Genomic DNA, 22041 nt, shown 5'->3' with positions numbered 1-22041 from the left:
GGTGTTCGAATATTTCCCTGTAGGCTTCAGACAAGGATGAATGAATCACAGAATCCTATTGTTCTCTTTAACCGGGGTCATTAAACTAAGACTAATGGAGTTTCCTACAAGTGCTGCTTTGATTCATGCACTGAGCCTACAGCTTAACAACCAGAAAGTGTACTTAAACCAAATAAAATGACACAAGTAATAGACACGTATGATATCTACAATCCTCATTAAATCTACAAAACCTTTATCTTCTTTTTTTTGTTATAATAATATAAAACTATTTAAACAATTCCCAACAAACATAAATGTATAGTTTTTTATGTGGTTAAATATTATCTTCCGTAAGCAACTAAAATGTTAAGCAGTGTGTGCAAATTTTCCCACAAGAGAGGATCCCCCCCTTTCTTTGGTTAGAAGATAACATTGTGTCACACTTAAAAGTATCAAAGTGAGTATGTGTATATATATAAGTCCTTACCTTTAGTAATGAGTATACCAGACACACAGCTCTTAAGAAACACAAAAGCAGTATATAGATGTAGCACTTCCATTACAGACAGACTATGCCACATTTGCAGTTCAATTTACCAAGACACCAAAACCTCTCTCTCTCTCTCACCTCCCGTGTATGTGCATGTGGTCTGAGTGTGTGTGTGTGAGAAAGACCCTTGTGGACATATCAATTAATGCGGTCAATCATTAACAAGCTGGTGCATGAGTGGACATATAGTGACCAGAACTGGTTTGGGCCATGTTAACAAGTGCAATTAAGCAGAGAATAAAACAACAGGGAAAAAGAACACAGTGAATGTGAAGCTCAATAAAAACTGTCGTCGATTGTCTGCCTTCGTTTCCATTTGTTATTTCGTGGTTATTTTAGTACAGAGTAGAACAATAAGTACAGTAAAACATCTCTAAATACATTAAAATGGAAGAGGTAGTGTGAGAGTTGTGCAAAATCACATGTTTAATATTAATAAATACCTTTTTTAATCATTTTCATTTATAGAATAAATACTGAAGAAATTAAGGCGCCATTACAATGTGTGAAATGTTTAGTCACATCTAAACATTGTTCTGATTATCCCATGACAAATACACAGAGTGCACAGAAATACTGTGATATTAAAAAAATCTTCCGTCATCCAAACTGCTTAAATAGTCTCTCTGTCGCAACATTCTTCTCTCCGCTGTCCATGGTCACATGCGACTATCTGAAGGTTGTGACTTAAGTTTGTTTTCTGCCTGTGGTTCTTCTGATGTTTTGGCTGTAAATTGAAATTCAGTGTATTCAGGTTTTCACAAAATATCTAACTGTTCAGTTAAACTATTAAGGCTTTTATATTGATATGCAATATGAGAGAGATTTCCTATTCAGAATTTAAACACACCTGTGTTCATGCTTTGCATCTCCTCATCCCCCTGAGCTCCTTCTTGACTCCTTTTTAATTTAGCTGCAAAGAGAAACATCATGAAACATTAAAATAGACTAAAGCTATACACAACTTACAATATTGCAATATATTATTATGAATTGAAGTATTATTGTTAAATGATTCCAGTGAGTACATTATTTATTTATGGCTTACCTCTGAATTTCTTTATTAGTATAGTTACTGCAAGAAGGGCCAGTAAGCCTACAAAAATACCCAACATCCACAGATGATATGTGACAGACTCTGCAATGAGACAGAACAAAAGAAATTGTTTATCGCTGTCAAATTGTACAGCATAAAGTCAGTTTGTCCAACAGGTGAATTAATGGATGAGTTTATGGATCAATGGAAACCTTTCTTCTGCTTGGAAAGTGAAAAATTGACACTAGTCTCTATAAGATGTCTTGTTGTTTCTCCTGAGAATACACATGTATAGATTCCAGAATGATCCGAATCTACAGTTTTCCCCAGGGTAAGGGATCCATCCCCTTTCAATGCGCGCTCGTCCTTTATTTCTGCATAATCCTGGAAACTGGTGGTTTTATGGGTCTGGCTATCATACTTAAGGACATCTGTGGTTTTGTTTGCGTTTGTGAAAGTCCAGACAAGTGTGGAGAACTGAAGGTTCTTGGGAGCTTTACATGGAATTACCAGGTTTTGCCCTTCAGAGCCAGTCCTTTCTGTGATGAAAAAAACGAAAAAACAAAATATTGTTATCAAGTTATTTCACTTTTGGAGTGTTTTTTCGCTTTTTATTTTAAATCAGCAAAACAAATCTTCTTACCTTGTAGCTGTAACGACGCCGTCCACGTTTGTGTGCCATACTTGGAAGTAATATTACACACATACATGTGATCAAACGTGTTATTATTCTGTTTTACACTGCTTTCAACAGCAAAGAGACCCATCCCATCAGAGAACATACGGGTGACCGGCTGCAGGGCAGTTGAAGGTAAACTAGGTTCTGTGGTCCAATGTATGTCTGGTGGTGGGTAGACGTCTTTGGAAGAGCATTGAATTACTCCAGAAGGGTGTGTGCCAATGGAGATCATTCTGATGGGAGCTGAAACAAGTAAAAGATCGGTTAACACATCCCCAACCAAGAGCAAAGACGGACTATTTGTCTTATTAATGCTGAAGTTACAATATTTGGTATCAAATGCTAAACCTAAACCACATGTCAGCAGTCTGAGTGCAGCTATGACATGTCAGAGGGGATCTGGCTCTCCCGGTTGAGCCTGGTTTCTCCCGAGGTTTTTTCTCCATTAATCAATCATTGGAGTTTGGGTTCCTCGCCACAGCAGGGCAGTGTTGGCCTGCTCACCGGGAGACTGCATTCATTCATTTTTTCATTTATTTAGAAATTAGATATTATTTATTAGAATGATCATACTCGTTGTATAAATACCATGCACTGTGCTGTGTTTTAACTTTTCTGTTTGCCTGTTTTCCCCTGTAAAGCTGCTTTGAAACAATACACATTGTGAAAAGGGCTATATAAATAAACTTGAATTGAATTAACACACTCAGTTTCGGCCAATCTCATATTCATGAGGGTCATTTCACTATCCATAATATTGAACAATTTAACTAAATAAAATGTAAAGGCCGTGCTTACATTATGTTAGCTTAAGTTACTCAAAGCGACAGTAAAGTAAAAGTATAGGCAGCTTTTGCTTTATTGTTCAAAGGATTAAGGAACCGTTGATATCCATTTAAAAACTAGCATCTTTTCTGCATTCCGCTGAAGCCAAGGTGTTAGCATTAGCAAGACTTTGCAGCAAGTTTCTTTATTTGTTCGTGTTGCGAGAATTTGCCACGTGTTTCTGTGTTTGTTTGTGTTGCGAGTATTTGCAGGGCACACTGATGAAGATGTTTTCTAAATTTGCTGGTGTTTTTACAATTTTCATGTGTTTTCTTCCGTTGCAGCGATGTGACACCTAGCGGCCACCGTAGTTTCCCTTTTAAATGACAGAACACGTGAGGATCGTAAAATGACATGGCTTCCGCAACACGGCCCGCTAAACTACTAAGACTTTTAGTTCCACAAAAAATCGGAAGGTCTGTGTGTTAGATAGGTAAAGCTAAACATGTTATTCGTTTCTAAGCGTTTTCCCTTGAAACGGAAAAATAATAGGTTTAAATGAATTTACGCAGCGCTCTGCGTAACTTATGACATCATGAGTTATGACATCAAACTACCGCCAGATGGATTCTAGAGCAAACGGATACGTATGCTTTCGGTACTTTTAAACATGCGGGCATCTGTGCACATCGGTCATTTAAAACCACAAAGGTAAAGGTTAAAAAATGCATTATAGAGAAACAAACCTTCCACTGCTGCTACAACATATGTCTGAGACGTATTGTTGACCACACATTTGTATCGTCCTTTATTCTTCACCATCACGCGTTTCAGTAACAGCGTCGCGTTGCCATGGGAGATGTGTTCGACCTGCACCCACGTGTTGCCGTTGCTGAGCTGCTCTCCTCCCTGTTGTAAACTGAATACGAGCGACTCCTGGTGGTACCACTGGATTCTCACAGGAGCGTCAGTGGGCGTGAATGAGCAGGGTAGCGTGCAGCTCTCAGAGAAGATGCAGGTCACTCGAACCTCTGCAAGTGAGCAAGAAGGCTTTGAGAAAAACTGAATGACATTTTTATTGATCATTAACTTATGTCTCTTAACATATTATGTAGCCGAAAAGTTCAAGCTTAAGATGTGAACAAAACTAACAAACAAATACAATTTCCGAATGCATAAATGTCAGTTTTATTTGGATGTGTGTATTGAATGAAGTTGGTTTGCTCTTTGCATCTTTTAAAGGTCCCACGTTCGCTGTGATTTGGTATTTGCCGAAGTTAACTAATGTACATTCGTGCATTGTATCCGAAAGCGAACTTTCTATGTTCATATAATATAAATATTACAAAAAAAGAATAATAATACGGCATAAAAATGTCACTCAAACCTTTAAAACTTCTGAAATGCATTGCTGATGAGAAATGCTTATATATTTCCAGCCACCCCTGGTTTTCAACCACACACAGAGTGGGCGTGCATGTGTATAGTACATACATGTGTTCCTTCATAATACAATACACCCCTTTTTTCTTCTGAGAAAAACTACATTCTGCTGGTCCTTTTCGCTGACAACACTTTACTGTGGGGGATAACATTTGTATGTGCACCTAAAACAAACCAGCCAATTTCACGGTAAGAGGCCATTTATCAGTAATGACCACTTATGACTTTGATTGTTTAGTGGTCAACACGCTTACCCTATCTGACTCAAAATATCCTCTACAGAAGATTGTTTGGCTATAAATATACGAAAGAAATAGAGTGACAGCAAAGTGCACAATGGGGGTCGACCTTTTTGTTTTGACACTGGCAACCTGCATGATTTCGAGGCTTAGATTGTGCCAAACAGGAAATTCAAAATTGAAGAGGTACTGCAGAGATGATGGCTTGTGGTTCTGTCACCTTCTGAGACGATCTTTGATGTGCAAGAGCGTGTTTGCAGTGATCTGGTGAATTGTCTTAACTTGATACAGTACATGTGATATTATAGACTCTAGTGGATGTTGTGATCCTGACTCATTTCAATGTCAGTGAAAGTCTGGCACATACGTGCCCACAATGAGTCGCAGCAGACATTCTCAGCTACTTCAGTCTTTTGATAGCAGAGTCTCCCCACAGATATGTAAGGAGGAGCTCAAAAATGCATGTGCCAAATGTCAAACTGTGTGAACATGACTGCATTAACAAAATCTCAAAGCAGGTATGGCTTTCAAATGATAAAGACAATATATGACCAAAACCGGTCTTAAGTAGCACGGGAACATTTTAAGTTAAAGCCAAAAATACATTGTATGGGTCAAAATTGGCGATTTTTCTTTTATGCCAAAAAATCATTAGGATTTTCAGTGAAGATCATGTTCCATGAAGATATTTTGTAAATTTCCTGCCCTAAATATATCAAAACTTTTTTTGGGAGTGGATGACCAGTAACAGTGGCTCTTATTAACAACTTCAAAGGCAATTTTCTCCATATTTTGATTATTTTGCACCCTCAGATTCCAGAGTTAAAGATTTAAAGAGTTATATATCCACTAGATTTAAAGAGTTATATATCCAGCAGTTATGATCATATCCTAACAATCCATACATCAATAGAAAGCTTAATTATTCAGCTTTCAAATTATGTAAAAATATTGATTTTGAAATAAGACTGGTTTTGTTGTCCAGATTCACATATATGTGATGTTTATAATGATGAGAAAACGTATTGGGAAACTTTCTGGTTACCAAGTGTATAAAACTTAGTTTAATACAGTCCTTATAATAATGTATATACTTTATGACAGTTGTGTATCTTGTAGAAGTTAGACTTCTACGCTGTTTATTGTCATTTTGAACATAAAAAATCAATCAGAAAGGCAAACATGGTGTGCATTGATGAAAGGTTTTCTTATTTGCTTAGTCTGCTCTGCAAAACTGGAAAGACTTCTCTTGGAAAATATAAATGTCACTAGAACATTTGTTGTTCATTCAGTTAACAATCTTTTCTGATATCTTTTTAGTTTAGTTGCTGTGAAATGCAAACTTTTGTAATTGATGTTGATCTTTTGGGATATTAATGCGCACCCACAATAAGAGCCTGCAGGTACAGAATTGAACATCGATAGAGAGTGAACAGAGAAAGTAAACTTTCACTCATTACATTCAGAAAAGTATTTCATTAAAAATAACTAATTCAATTGCTTGATTTGATAGAATTGTATATTGAACAGCTTTGGTTTTAATCTGTTTTTAAAGCCTGGCTGACTTTTGAACCCAACAATCACTGACATACAAACGAAGAGAAAAGGTTGTTATGAAAATGTAAGAATAAAAAAGTTTTGCTTACCTGGAATCTTACACTCCACCAGGGAAAACATCCATAAAAGAATATAAACGCCATAACACACCTTTGACATTCTCTCTCAAAGCAGTGTGGTAAAGCAAGGAGAGAGAGGCGCTGAACTAAAGAATAAAATAGACAGAAAAAATCTGCCGAGAAGCATCAAAGAGCTTCCGTGAGGGTGTAACCGAACCCTGATCCACTTCTCTGCCGTTTAATAACAGTGAAAAAGTTCGTTTTCAATTCAGGGTGAAACAAAAGACGGACAGAGAACGGTTTTGTTCCTAAGGTGTCTTCTGGGTATTGACTGCTGTGTGAGTTTGCTGTGGGGTATGAATGACAGTGTTTGTGTGAAAAAGAGAGCAGAGGAGAGAGAGAGTCGGTAGACAGGTTTCCACGCCTCTTTTATAGATCATGAAGTGAGTCAAGAAACACCAACCTTTTCCTGCCTTTACCCACGCAACTTTAAGATAACCTTTCTACATCTCCTCAAGACAGCCTATCTGTCAATCCGCTCGTAACTTTTCTGTTGCTCTTGCTGAGTGCTTGCTGAATTTAGAGGTGAGGTCATTTTCCTGGCAACCTCCTTGGTAGATGTGGCAACTTTCAGCTTTTAGTAATGAATTGCTGTAACCGTGATGAGACATAATGATTCGTACACATGTTTCCTTCCTGAAACGGCACACGTATGGTTGTGGCCCAGTTGCGTGTTATTTTTTTCTGAGGGACATTCGCACATTTCTATTAGACATCAGAGGGTGTGTAAGCTTGCAGAACAAGACAGGTTACACCTAAAATGCACGTTTAAATATATTGATTTTAGATGTTATAAATTTGAAATTTTGTCTGATTTGATCTGGTGCCCTCGGGATAGAACTGACATGAGATGATAAGGTGTAGTGATTACATGATGCCACTGGGGGCAGAACAGTGCACAAAATTCAATAGATACAGGTCTCCTTTACAAATAGGGAAAGTTCACAGCAGGTAAAAGTCTTTGACACTTTTTCACTATATTTCAAAATATGTGAAAAAAAATTACAGGTTTTTTACATTAAATGTGAAAATCTGTAAAAAAAATGTACTGTTTTTTTAGCAGTGACGGGGAAAGATTTTAATAATAGAAAAAAAATATTATGCTTTTTGCAAACCCTTACCAGGCAAGAAACTATTAAACTTTTCAGGTTCGCCAAAGTTTTGCTTATGTTTTGGACATTATTTTTAGATATTTTTCAGAATGTCAGGCTTACATTTTATTTTTATGTTCTATATTAATAATTACATTATTAATTTAGCATAAAATGTGCAAATTGTTCGAATTAGTTTGCAAAGACATTAGATATTTAAATTCAATAGTTTTGGATAATTGACATACTGTAAAAGACAAGTTACTTTCCCACTAGGGGCATCAGACGGGTAGTGACATCAACAATAATATGGATTCACACTGAAGTCAAACTTCATCTGGCCACAAGTAACTGTGTTGCTTTAACTACACAATTTCCCTTTCACTGTGATTGAAAAACAGCTTTTTATATCCTTCTTATAATAATTAATGATGTGAATAGTGAAGGATGATCATCAGTGTATAAAAGCACCATCCTCCAGATAGACTGCACTGTGAGCCACGTGCACGTCACCCTTAGATGGTACCACTCTTCTTTGCCCTCAATCAGGCTCTAATCCTGGATTAAAGCATCATGTTACTGGATTGGGATTACTGTTCTGGTGACTGCAATTTTATTATTGATTGTGGGCCACTGTGTTCCTTGGACTCTGCGTCACTCGTGTTTATTCTCACGTGAACTCTTATCTTATTTCTCTCTTCGGTGTTGGAAAAGAATCTGAGCTAGTTCACAGAATGACTGCAATCTTTTCATATAATTGAAATACTGTAATTTGTACTGCAAAACAGGACAAATTTACTATCAAGACTCGTTTCTGAGAAAACAAATAAATAAAAGAAATTAATATCTGCCAGTGGGGTATTAAATAAACTTGAAATTAAATTGGACCTTTTTTCAACTGCATTTTTTCTTACGAATATGCTTATTTCAAGTTACTTTCTTAATTGTGATTTTTTTCAGAAAACCAAACATAATATTTTATGTAATTTTTTACTAAACAATCTTAATTTATTTTTTATCTGTACTGGAGAACACATTTTTGCAGTGTAAGCATTTCTCTCCTATCTCTTTAGTCTTCCTCTAGTCCACATTTTTATCTCCCAATCATCTCTTTATCATCTCATGACTATAATCCTCTATGAAGCGACATAAACAGTAAATTTAGATATGTTCAGCCTGATAAAGACCTAATAGCATGCAACAGGCATTTACTGTACAGCAGATGTAAGACCTAGAAACACAGACAATATACTGTATAATGATTGATGCTTTTAGAGAAATGTTTTATGACTAGAGATATTTGGTCTATGTTGATAAGCACGATGACATCAATATTCTATTCAAGCGTTAGACATGCTGGGCTCAGAAGTGCACATTTCTTAAGGTTTACAGACATATTTGTCAAGTTTATGTACGTGGTTGTCTAAAAATCAGATCTTGAAAAAGAAAGCGTTCAGCTTTTTTCAACCAACCAGGTGATGGGACGGGTAGTTGCAAAAAATCCCCCCTTCCCCCTGGAGTTAATAGGTTACTGAAAGATTTCAGCAGCTGCACCTAAAGAGATTACGGAGGAATTAACGTCATTCTTTTGTCATTATAGACACAAATTGATATTTGGTTTTAATCAGAGAGAGGAGAGGGAGAGGGAAAACACCATGTCAGAAGAACAGGCTTTAGGCAGGGTGGGGTGAACTGTGGGAATCACAGACAGTCGTCTGTATGCACACGAGCGCACCAGCGGAGACTGAAGTCACGAGTCATGATGCTGGGATCATAAATGACGGTATTGTCATGTAAATATTCCAGCTTTGTGGATCTAAGGGCCGTCGGGAAACAAAAGGAAATGAATAACACCACGAGGTGAAAGGGATGCTGGGGAAGGTCTTCCGGAATGGCTCTGTGACAAGGGAGCATCTCTTTATTTCTCCCTGCATTAGACCACGGAGCTCAGGCCTCGGCCATGAACTTGGTTATCCCGGCAGTGAGGCTAATGTGCCTGGCCTGGCTGTGTCCCGTGACCTTACTTAAAGGAACCAACACTCCAAACCACCGCAGGAATAAGGACGTCTACCTTGGGGAAAATACACGACACAAGCATGGGGGGTGAGGACACCTGAGCTCGCTGTTGTTTTGTCTGCAGTTTTAGTAGATCCTATAATACTAAAATGAATATATTAGTACTGCCTCTCATGACGCCTTATCCATATGTGATGCTGAGTTTGTAACTTGATGTTTAGATCTGGCATGACATGATTGGTCAATAATTGAGATGATCTGTGAGCAGTTTTCGCCAGACCTACAGCAAACTTAAGATGCTTCATTTGAAGCAAGATGCATTAGCAAAATGCTCTTGTTGTTTGAACTTTGCTTTGTATATAATCTGTTAAGTCTCCATGTCAAGTGTGTTTAAACAGCCATATCTTCTGTAGCTGTTGTTTCGTGCCTGTTTGATGCGTGCAGCTGAAATACTGTTTTGTCTGGTGTGAGTTGAGTGTGGTTGAGGGTAGAATTAATGGTGAGCAAAGAAAGTCTGTAATTACAGCTCATGTTTGAGGAGAGTAGGTGAGGTACACAGCAAAACAAAACACAGGGTAAGAATTCGATTTAGTCCTTTTGTGCTAATTTGGAGGTGGTTCGTTTTCAGGAAATAGTGCCACTTGTGCTAAAACGCTTAGGAATGTTTTTCTTTGTTTTTCAATTGTGGTGGAAAAGAGTACTGGTAAAATTTCAAAAGCTCGCCTTCTCATGCCCAAAGTACGAATGTCGATAATCCGATTAGTCAACAAATATGGGATTTTCAGTATTTTCCGAAACTGCCCATTATCCTGAAGAGAATACGTTCGGAATACATCCAAATGTGAACAAAGCAAATGATTGTACCACACAATATTCAAAATAGTTATATGAAGAATTTATTAGCAAAAATTTTGTTTTTAAAAAAGTTTCAAAAATTTTGTTTTTAAAATTGTTGCATTTTTATTGTTTTTATTGTGTTTTATTGTGTTAGTTAGCGGGGTAATTTGAATAATATTACTTAGAAATCACAACACATTTTTTTTTTACTTATAAAAATTGAGTGCAAACTATAACTGCACCAAGCAATATTATAAACATTAGTATTTTTGTGATAAAACAATATTTGTACTATGAGTGTGAATATAATAAAGATGTCCGTCTGCCATGTAATGTATATTTATGTGAATTCATGTATATGTAACTGCATAAACCATAGGGATCAGATAAACTTCTTACATTTTGTCTTTTAAACAGCCGAATAGACTTTAAAATGAAGAAGTCTGACAGTACCAAATCTCTCCTGATTAAATCTGAGCAGCTTCTTCGTATTGAGGATCATGACTTCGCTATGAGACCTGGTTTTGGAGGTGAGGATCTTGACCTTTTAAAAGCATCTTATGAATTTCTATGCAGTCCGTGCAGTGCATGTTTTTCTATGATTTTGATTATACAGTGGACGGAAAATATATTTGAACACTTAAACTGCAATAGCATTGTGTGGCAAAATATCAAATGAAGTTGCTTCTGCAATCGAATGAGGAGCTCTTGTCACAAAACCGGCTTCACTTATCTGATTTTTTTTTTAATGACTTTAGCCTATTTAGTTTTAGTTACAAAAATGCAGTTTCCATTCACGTTCAGGCAGGTTTCAGAGCAATGGCATGTAGTTAATAACACCTATTGACACATTCTGACCTGTGACCACAAGAAAGTGTTCAAATTCTTTTAGTCCTAATTTGGATGTTTTTCCTATTGCATTCACACAGTGTATTGAAAATTATGTGTTATTCGATTTGGTTTGGTTTGAATGAGATAGTACATGTTTTCTGGGAATGGACAGTTGGCACAGACACAGGACCTGACAGCATTGTCACTAATACAAGAATAGAGACAGAAAAGAGAGAGAGAGAGAGAGAGAGAGAGAGAGAGAATTTGGACATATGAGACCATTTTGTTTAAAACGTTCATGCTTTAACACAGATTTAACCATCAATTTGATCTGAGCAACAGCAAACTGGCATAAACGCTATCTTTACAATTGTTTAAATACACAGCTATATTCTGCCCTGATAACCTTTTGTTCTCTCATGCATTTTAAGCTGCTTTCAACGTATGAAACATGCCATGCGGACAAATATATCATCCATGCTTGCCGCTGTTATTTGACATTACATGTCCATTCAGATATGACCCAGAACAGGGTTAAGCACTATGTTCTGCCTTTGTTACACTGCATGAATTTAAAACCATATGATTCTGGAGCCACAATGAGAGAATGTGATTCTGGGCTGAGATCTTTAAAAAAATGTAGGTTAGAGTGTCATATTCATGCATCCAAATCAAATAAATTTCTAAAACTACTCTGACCCAGATTGTGGTGCCAAGCAGACAATACACCGAGGACAGCTGTGTTTTTATAGACAGTAATCTGGATTATAACCTCAGCTGGTCTCAGAGAATGCCTTTCGAATGTGGCTGAATCTTCCACGATAGTGTATTCATCAAAATCTGAAATAGTTCAAAAATGCTTTTCAAGTAATGTTGTTCACCACAATTATTATTAAGACAGTAATACCTTTGTACTTCTATACGTATGTGTTATTAAAGGATGACCAGGATATTGCTGAATGACATTCATTGCTTATGGTACCAATTTTATACAGTTTTACGAGATCGACTACTTGGTACTACTAGAATGACATGGTGTGAGTTATTTAAGAGAGTGTGTGATTGCAATTGTGAGGCTAATCCCGCACAGAAACATTGAGATTGAGTTTCGGTTTATTATAGTTCAGATTAGTGGAACGCCGTTCATGCCGGTGCTTCTCAGAAAACAGCAAGAGATTGAAAATCATACTGTCTCAGTCGTGTGCATGTGACAGAGTTGACCGGCTGAAATCTTGTCCACTTTATTCTGTTGGTAGGTTAGACATGAGTCACTAATAGGATATTGATTCAGTAGCATTGTCGTCATTTGTACTGTTGATTTTGTTTACTCTAAACAAGTAAAACTCAGATAACATTCTTTAAAGGAGTTTTCATGTTCTGCAGAAGAAAGAAAGTCATACAGGTAAATCATGACAGAATTTTCAGTTTTGGCTGAACTATCATTTTAAGTTGATGTTTCTGTATTACTCAGAACACGTGTTTGTTTAAAGTGTTTAAGCTGTCTTGGATCTCCAGAATGCGATATTGGACAGAGCAGAGTATCCCTCCATATACAACTCTTATATTTAAACAGCACTCTGTCCCGCGTCGTTCTGTTATGACAATGCAAATTGCATGCTCTCGTTCTTTCGCAAATATTTACTCATTCAATTGGATCATAACTTCTGTAGATGGATCTTACTAAGAGGTGGTTTGTTAGCCCTCAGACACAAACAGATTTGACAGTCGATAAACACGGTTGACATTACTGAGGAGGGATGGCAGGTTTCACATTTTTTTTGTGGCGTTACTTTGCTATGATTTGTATATAAAAGGAAGTCGACTGAAACCTTCGGCCAATTAATGAGTCCTGAGGAACACAGTTCAGTGCTGTTATATTTCACATGCGTGCTGTGATTTTTTTACTTTAAAGTTTGACTTATCAACTTTATCTTACAAATTATTTTATTTTATTTGATCATTTACTAAAATTCTAAAGAAGAAGAAAAAGAGAAAAATAAGTATACATGAGGGATATCAGCAACCCTTTTTTAAGGAGTGGGCCTCATTCATGAAACACGAGTAGAACAATTTTTTGTGTGAATCGTCCGTAAAGTCGTTCTGACGTAAACATCTTATTCTTATTATAAGGTGCGTAACACATTCAAACGGTGTTTTCTTTCAGACAAACTGATGACACTGTGTTTTGATGCATTGAGTATCATAATGATATTTCACTAGTTATTTTGCCCCATCTTTTCCTTCGTTTTTTAATCTTTAAAGGGGTCATATGATGCGAAAACGTGTTTATATGTGTCTTGGGTGTGTTACAAGTTGCCCATGCATGTGTCAGACACGTAAAATAGCCAAAATGAAAGTGTAGTTAAAAAAGATGAATTCTACCTTAAAGCGGATGCTTTGTCTAACCACACCCCCACAAATCTACATCAGTTTGTGGTATAATTTGACTAAGACCGGCCGAATATAAGGTGGGTGTCGTACCTGTCAGTACAATTGCTTTGGAACTTGATGTTTCAGAGAGGCGGGGCAAAGAGGAGATACAAACATGCACGGTATGTGGAAAATACAACGTTTTTGAACCTTAAATCGTGTATACACTTAGCATCACATCTAAAACAAACGATAATATTCATTTTAGCCCTGTCATATGACCCCTTTAACTTTGGGTAAAATGCAGCCTTGTCACTGTCACTTTAACACAGCTGTCCAATCACAGTGGAAGAGAAGCGGGACAAACAGTACGTTGACCAACCATCACACTTGTATGACACAACAATGGAGAAGTAAACATTGCTGGTATATGCCAAACCTGAGAATGGAACCCAGGGGAGTCCTCAGCATTCCTAGATTTGTAATTTGCATTGTTGTCATAGGTGGGGATATGCTAGTTATGAATGAGCTTGCATGCATGCCTTATTTATGAATGATTGGAATTCATTAATATACATACGTTTTTAATATGAAATCTGACGTTTATGAAGTTTTTGCGAATCCGGAGGAGTTTTCGGGAAGGAACGTTTTGCACGCAAATCACTTATATTTACATTTTTTATGAATGAGACCCATTATGTCTCAACTCTGATTCTTGTAAGAAATAACAGATATTTGAATTTAATCCCATGTGATTTTCGTTTTTGAGTCTTTCCTCAATTCTAACTATTTCTTGTTTGTGTCACTGTTTTTGACTCAGGCTCGGCTATTCCAGTGGGCATCGATGTACAGGTGGAGAGTATCGACAGTATTTCCGAGGTCAATATGGTAGGCATCTGCTCTTTTATTAATCACTTTCAACCTTTGCCCTGTCAGCATACATCAAGCTTACTGTAAATCCTCAACCATTTAAACAGATTGAGTTCACAACCGAAGCAGAGGCCAAAGGTCAAAACACAGAAGTTCAGTGCCCAAATGTTGGATGAATATCTATGGTGTATATATCTTGTGAACACGTCAAAAATAGGGATATGCCGACTTTTCACATTTTATAAAATGTCTTTTATGTGTATACAGGACTTCACGATGACCCTGTACCTCAGACATTACTGGCAGGATGACAGACTGGCGTTCCCCTCCAGCAGCAACAAAAGTCGAACGTTTGACGCTCGGCTGGTGAAAAAGATCTGGGTGCCAGACGTGTTCTTCGTTCATTCCAAGCGTTCTTTCATTCATGACACAACTATGGAAAACATCATGCTTAGAGTCTATCCAGATGGAAATATTCTTTACAGTGTCAGGTACCGCAAGAACCATTTTTGTAAAACCAGAAGGGCTGTGAAACTCCTACAGTTGTACCTAAAGCATTTTTGTGCGTTTTAAGATTTCACAACAGAAATGATAGAATGGTTGCTTTGAAGTAAAACATTTTAGGATTTGTCATGACATGCTTAAAGGAATTTCTGTCATTTCTTAAAGGAGCCAGTCTTTTGCTGTTTTTGAGGCTTTGATTATGTTTTAATCAATTGAGTTTGATCAATCATTGTTAAATTGGGTATTTAACAATGTATGTTCATGTTTCTAATTCGAAAAAAAAAAACGCTTTATATTTCAAGTCTATTGTTCACTGCTGACCCTCTTTAAACAAAACGACTGGATTTCTTACGTTCTATATAAAGTCCCTCCTTCCAAAACGCTCTGATGGTAAAGCTAATCCGGTCTGTGTTGATTGGCTCCCTGCTTAGAGTGTGTGTGTGAAGATGTCCCACCCGTACCATATCAGCGAGCTTTCGCTTCTCAGGCTGTTGTGATTGGTCGATGCCCCTCTCATTGCACGTGTATTCATAAACTTTGGCTTTTAGCAATAAACAGTACCAATAGCGTCAACTTCACTTCATCATTTAAAAACATGCGGATCGATTGAAGTGTAACGGAGGTCTGCTAGTGCATGTTCAAACGTCAATCTTTGTTAGAGAACGCCATTTTATTCCTACTATGGCGAGGGAAATGACACCGGACCGAATGGCGTCAGACCGTTTATATTAATTAACACTAATAACAGAAGCATTAGTTTTGCCTTTTTATATTGGACCCGAGTTGGATAATAAAACAAGCAGATTGACCAGGAGACATTTGCAAGCAGGACTTCAAAGTACGTTTCATAGAAGTTATTTAAGACGGAGGCATGCGCACATAAAAAAAAACACAATATCAGTCTATTACTCAGAAAAGCTTTAACAGCCGATGTTAAAGTCTTCGAAGCTTTTACTTGAACGTTGGTTATCTTAGCTCAGTCAAATGTTTACAATCTGTTAACCGAACACTACTCCACCGACTCTTCCGCTTCTCTAAGGAAGGCCTCGTCCATTTTTTGCGAATTCTTTTGGGCGGAGGTTATTAAAATCACTCGTAATAGTGACCTCACGTACCTGGGAAGTAGAGGGCTTTAGTCTGATTCCAGCAGTTCTCAGTAGTCCTTGAAAAGTGAATTCTGTTAAAGACAATATCTCGCTTGGCACTGAACTGAACATATTGTTCATGCTCTAACAGCAACATTACACACTAAACTAAATGTTGAAAAATTGCGATCGCGGGGAATCGGGCCTTTAACGTCGCTTCAAACCTGCTTTATTTTGCAAATGTGAAATGATTTCATGTTTGGGTTTTGAAAGTATTTCTGTACAACAACAATCCATATTGATAATGAACAATGAGGTTAAAAAATAGGTAATTTTTCAATGATTTTTTCCAGTTGTTAATTTAAGAATAACTGCGTACAGATCTGTGAGTGGAACAGGATCAATCTGATTCATGAACAACTCATTCTTTTGAGCTGCTTTCACAACTTAAACAATTTCACAATTTGGACTGAAGTTTTCTTTTGGAGATCAACAGCCATTCACTATGAACTCTCATTGTACAGATTCTTCAAGATATTTTATCATTTTTCATAGAGAAAAAGTTGTAAGTGTTTGGAATGACCTGGATGACAGCAATTTGTTTTTCATTATTAGACTAACCTTTCCTTTAGATAACCTGTGACAAATTCCATGTTTAAATTAACTGACAGATGAGGGGTGGTTTTCTTTAAAGTAATGCCAGAAATTTATTTTAAGAGATGCCAAGACAGCCTGCAAGTGTAGGCTTGTGTACCCTGATAGGTGTGTCTGAACTTCATGCAAATAATTAGTTTAATGCAAAATTACTTGTAAATTATTTGCATTGTTTATATATTTTATATGCTTATAAGGGTCAATGACGTATAACAACCACTTGTAATGTGGTGCGGGTGCGACCAATAATATCAATCGTTTGAATTAAATTGTAATAGGAATCCTATTAAATTAAATATCAAATATATAATTTTTGTGGTTGAAATGTGAATCTATGATACATACACACATTTATAGGCGTATAAATTTGTTAATTTTGTTAATTTAAGAAGACAAAATTATAGAACAAAAATGACATGATTCATAACCAAAACTCAAAGGCAAGGGCCAATTAATAGATTAAAAACACTAAAATCACTTAATTTAAGGGGGTCATATGACGCGGCTTTATTACAGTGTATACACGATTTAAGGTTGAAAAACACTGTATTTTCCACATACCGTGCATCTTTGTATCTCTTCTTTGCCCCCCCCGAAACACACAGATTTTTTATGAAGCTCATCGCTCTGAGAAGCGAGGTGTGATCCGATTGGCCAGTTAAGCAGTGCGCAGTGATTGGTCAAATACTGCAAACGTGTGAAGGAAATGTAACACCTCTTTCCATATTTGGAACATCAGATTCCAAAGCAATTGTACTGACAAGTAGGCCCACCTTACTTGCGTATACATTTGGGTGGTCTTAGTCAAATCATACCACGAACTGATTTGTGGAGGTGCGGTTACACGAGACATTTCAGGCAGGTCTGGGTGAGCATTCGCTTTTAGACAGAATACATCTTTTGTTCCGACGCCTGCATTTTTCGCAATTTTACGTGTCTAACACATGCATGTGCAACTTATAAACACACCATGACACAGAAAAACACGTATTCGCGCCATATGACCCCTTAAAATTTTTTATCTGCATTTGTGTCTACACCACACTCCTAATGTTTGAATAACTGCAATAGATATGATTATTTATTTGTATTTTAACATTGGCATGAATCCTTATATGTCATTGACCCATAAGCACTTTGTTTTAAAGTGTGATACAGAAGTGTAAAATGTGATTTGCAGAATCACAGTGACGGCTCTTTGTTCGATGGACTTCAGCAGGTTTCCTTTAGACACACAGAACTGTTCTCTAGAGCTGGAGAGTTGTGAGTATAACATCTGTATGAGTAGCACTGAAAAGTACAGTACCATAAACATGTAAAAGAAAATCACAAGTCTGAGCAGTTCACACAGTACACCTGTCAAAATATCCTCTAGAAAATAATTGCATAGGTGAGATGATTGAGCTAGCTTTACATGCTCTTTGTTCTTTCTCTGAAGTGTGCCGCCAATGTATCTTCAAAGAGAGTTTGCTTGCTTATGCCTCCCCTTCCCTCATTTTTTTTTACTCTCTTGAAGACGCATACAATGAGAACGACCTCATGCTCTATTGGAAGAATGGGAACGATTCATTAAGGACTGACGAAATTGCTCTCTCGCAGTTTTTTGTTGAAGAATTCCACCCTTCCTACGGGCTAGCCTTCTACAGCAGCACCGGTATGTGCACATCATTTTCTTCTGCGTGCAGTGTTTGCCATAGTGTCATGTGCTTTATCAACCCAGCCAGGAAAAAGAAATCCAAGCAACCCTGGCTGACATACGATTGGCTCTACGCATCTGGCTCTGCTGGGTTACTCTCAGAAAATGGTGCTATTTGTTTGAGAAACCGCTGATGTGGTCAAAATATTATGCTGTCACTTCCTTAAAAACGTACATTAAAGCATCATTTTTAATTGGAAATGTCACAACCGAACTACATTACTGCATTTTCTCAGAAACTTTTTAATAAATGTATACTACATAAACATATTTTGATATAAAGCATCTGATGAATAATATATAATTTTTAATAATGTTGTTCATAATCACTTAAAATATATTGATATCAATGGCACCATTTCCTCGCCGCAAAAAATCTTAATTTTAGTTTTAAGTATAAACCCTGAGTTTTGTTGGATTTATGCCCAAAACAAGAAAACATACATTAAGACTTAATAGCTTACACAGTTTTGAAACGATCTTTGTGTTTTTTCCTTCAGGCTGGTATAACAGGCTGTACATAAACTTCATCCTCAGAAGACACATTTTCTTCTTCATGCTGCAGACGTACTTTCCCACAATGCTTATGGTGATGCTCTCCTGGGTTTCTTTTTGGATCGACAGGAGAGCTGTACCGGCTCGAGTCTCTCTGGGTAAGCCCAGTCTGAGTATAAATGGAGTGATGTAGTCTCTGTCAATGACCAAAAGTGTCCGTGTTGCAGCATTTTGTGTTTATTTTACATTTATAAATTTGGTTTGATTTAGGATGTTTTATCAATACTGTTCTATGAAGGCAGAAAAGGCTGTTCCTTTTTTTTGTTCGAAAATGAGTCATTGATATTTTTTGAGTCAATAATGGGTTGTCTTAACAGAAACTTCGAAAAGCCCTGAAGAAATAATAACACAAATATTTCAACACACTAGTGAGTTAAGGTATTTTGCCTTTGTAGGGCAGATGTATCAGTATATCTTTTAAAAGGCAAAATATATTATTTTACCAAAATTAAGAGTTTTAGTTTTTTATATAACTGCTTTTAAACTATTTGTTTATGTAATGGTCTGCGTAAGTTTGTAACAGGGAACTTGGCTCACTATTGTGGTTATATAACCCTCTCTAGAACAAGCCTAAACCAGTTTAGACAGAATGGAAAGACTGAAATTCCTTCAGACTCAAAGCGGTCAATTTTCACACCTCTGTTACAAATAAAGGCTAAAGTTAAGTCACAATGCTGCGGTTTATGAGCAAAATGAAGAAGTCCCTCACGGTGGTGGCTTCTTGAGTATTTCTATGGGGCAATATACATAGACCTACTGGTAAAAAAGGCAGGAAACCCAAAAATGGGCTTCAGTCATTTTAGATCAAAGCCAAGCCCATAGCTGTACTGTATATGTTTTAAATGTTTACTGCCATTTTCATTTTTAGCAAAAATGCTTGTTCCTATAGTATAATGATTCCTTATTACTTTGTGTTGCCTAATACATATTCAAATCCAGAACCATTAGTATTTAAAACCTATTACGCACGAAAAAGCAAAATGCGCAGAGAACGTAATAAATGCTTGGCTTTCTATTTCATTTGACCGCTGTTACGTAAACTGCGTATGTAAGTGTTAACTCTGGTTGAAACTTCCTCTTAACATGTCACGTGTTTTTTTTTTTTGTCCCTTTATCACTCATGCAACGTTACTACAGGAATCACGACTGTGTTGACCATGTCTACAATAATAACAGGTGTTTCAGCATCCATGCCTCAGGTGTCTTATGTCAAAGCGGTGGACATTTACCTCTGGGCCAGTTTTCTCTTCGTTTTCCTGTCAGTCATTGAGTACGCTGCCGTAAACTACTTCACCACGGTGGAGGAGATGAAGAAACTTAAAAACGCAAAGGTCAGGCAATGACTTCGTGCGTCATTTAACTGCAGATATGATCATCGTAAATAATGAGAAATATTTCCTCCGGTAATGACCACGCTAAACAGTCACTTTTAAGGTAGATGTCGCCCCCTTATGGCTATAAGGTGTCATTGCCTTTATAAATGTTAAGGTAGCCTATTCATAATATTCAACTATTATTTTATAGTATGTATATTTTATAGTATATGGTTATTGTCTTGAGTGGCTCATCATAAATGTTGATATATCAAATCTTGTCAAGAGGCTGTACGTTTTATATTTTTACTTACTAATAACTGACCCCTCTCATCTAAAAACAGGTCTCTACCTACTTTCCACACCCTAAAATGAAAATTCTGTCATCATTTACTCATAGATTGTTTCAAACCTGTATACGTTTCTATGATTTGCTGAATACACAAGAAGAAAATTAGGATGAAAGTCAGATCTAATCCACCATTAACTGCCATAGCAGGGAAAATAAATACTATGGGAGTCTATGGCATGATTCGACAAACTTCCAGATATCTTCCTGTGTGTTCAGCAGGAAGTTTATGCAGGTTTGGAATAATCTGAGGGTGAGTTAATGATGACAGAATTTTACCTAATTGGCTGAAGTATCCCTTTCATTTTGCTAAATGTTAAATATTAAATATATTAAATATTGGTTTCTACTCATCTAAAAGACGTTTGTTTCTTTTTCTGCACAAGCTCCCAGTTTCCTATGATGCAACCCAAGCTATGGCATACGATGGCTGTTTTCACGATGATATTGACGTTTCACCTTTCCCTGATCTTCCGGTCACGTCCACCACGACACGGACGATTCCGCCCACAGCTTCCTCTATTGAGGCACCGCCCACTGAGGGCACCAGACTCTGGAAGAAAAGATCAGTCCGCAGCAACATCAGATTCATCATGAGCAACAGTTACATGATTGACTCGTACTCCAGAATCCTCTTTCCTGTTGCGTATCTTCTCTTCAACATCATATACTGGTGTATTTACTCTTGATTATGTAAAAGGCTTTCTGATCATTCACTGTAACAAATAGTCATAGATAAGCCGACAGTTATCACTACAGACAATTTGTGTGACATTAAACTTTGGGCCTGCTGTGGCCATCGAGCAATAGGTCTGAGGAAGTGGAAAATGAAAACAGAAGAAATAATGGACAGTACATGCTGCCATCACACTTCTCAAGAGACCTTTTAAAAGTTTTGGATTCTTCAGGGGATTTGAAGGAATATTTTGTTTTATTGTTGTTGACAATGAAGCACATTCTCTGATGGAGGACTCTATTTGGGGACATAATTTATACTTTTAAACCATAGAGGCAGAAAATCCCATTGTATTAATGCTTTAAATTGGCATGTCAGAAGCTATGTGGATGAAATCCTCTACATTTTAAACTCTGCTCAGTAAAACCGACATCAGGATAGTCTGGATTTATTGGCAGAACTTTTTTTTGGTGGTTTAGGTATACAAGACACGTCAATAATAAACACGTATGCAATATTGGCTCATTCACAACAATAAATAAAACGTATAAGATGTTGAAAAGACAATGCCAAAGAATTTAGTAGAAATGTTAATTTACAGTGTTTTAATATTGTACATTTCATAACATTAACAACAGAGAAGAATATATTTACAACTAATATGTTTAGATTTGATGCTATATAATGCTTATGAAACACTGTCAATCGACTGATAAATGCCTGCACACCCGGCTCAAGAAAATTGACTGGAGATTGTGCTTTTATAATGCTATTGCCATATTTGTGTGCATCAGTTGGGTTATGTGTGCGCATGAATCCCTGTG

General features: G+C 36.9%; 2 protein-coding genes across 3 annotated transcripts; one reads left to right on the top strand and one right to left on the bottom strand.

The window, feature by feature from the left end:
- Positions 1-957: 957 nt before the first annotated feature.
- On the bottom strand, positions 958-6680 carry hhla2a.1 (HERV-H LTR-associating 2a, tandem duplicate 1). The gene is made up of 7 exons (XM_056736506.1): positions 6341-6680; positions 3759-4043; positions 2212-2490; positions 1781-2107; positions 1581-1670; positions 1383-1445; positions 958-1259 (listed from the first exon to the last, which is right to left on the bottom strand). The coding sequence occupies exons 1-7, from the start codon at positions 6408-6410 to the stop codon at positions 1192-1194; spliced, it is 1182 nt and encodes a 393-aa protein (XP_056592484.1). The 5' UTR covers positions 6411-6680; the 3' UTR covers positions 958-1191.
- A 103-nt stretch (positions 6681-6783) lies between these two features.
- On the top strand, positions 6784-21934 carry gabrr3a (gamma-aminobutyric acid type A receptor subunit rho3a). Of its 2 annotated transcripts, none has more exons than XM_056736505.1 (9): positions 6784-6895; positions 10732-10844; positions 14336-14403; positions 14653-14876; positions 17809-17891; positions 18145-18282; positions 18825-18977; positions 20017-20210; positions 20928-21934. In XM_056736505.1, the coding sequence occupies exons 2-9, from the start codon at positions 10748-10750 to the stop codon at positions 21228-21230; spliced, it is 1260 nt and encodes a 419-aa protein (XP_056592483.1). In that variant the 5' UTR covers positions 6784-6895; positions 10732-10747; the 3' UTR covers positions 21231-21934. The 2 variants fall into 2 exon arrangements, with proteins under 2 accessions (XP_056592483.1, XP_056592482.1); XM_056736504.1 differs by lacking the exon at positions 6784-6895 and adding an exon at positions 9422-9564.
- Positions 21935-22041: the final 107 nt, after the last annotated feature.

Source organism: Triplophysa dalaica, chromosome 22 (genome assembly GCF_015846415.1).
Source record: "Triplophysa dalaica isolate WHDGS20190420 chromosome 22, ASM1584641v1, whole genome shotgun sequence".
Taxonomy (NCBI): Eukaryota; Metazoa; Chordata; class Actinopteri; order Cypriniformes; family Nemacheilidae; genus Triplophysa; species Triplophysa dalaica.
Note: the sequence above shows the minus strand (reverse complement) of the source record. Positions and strands in the feature narration are given on the sequence as shown.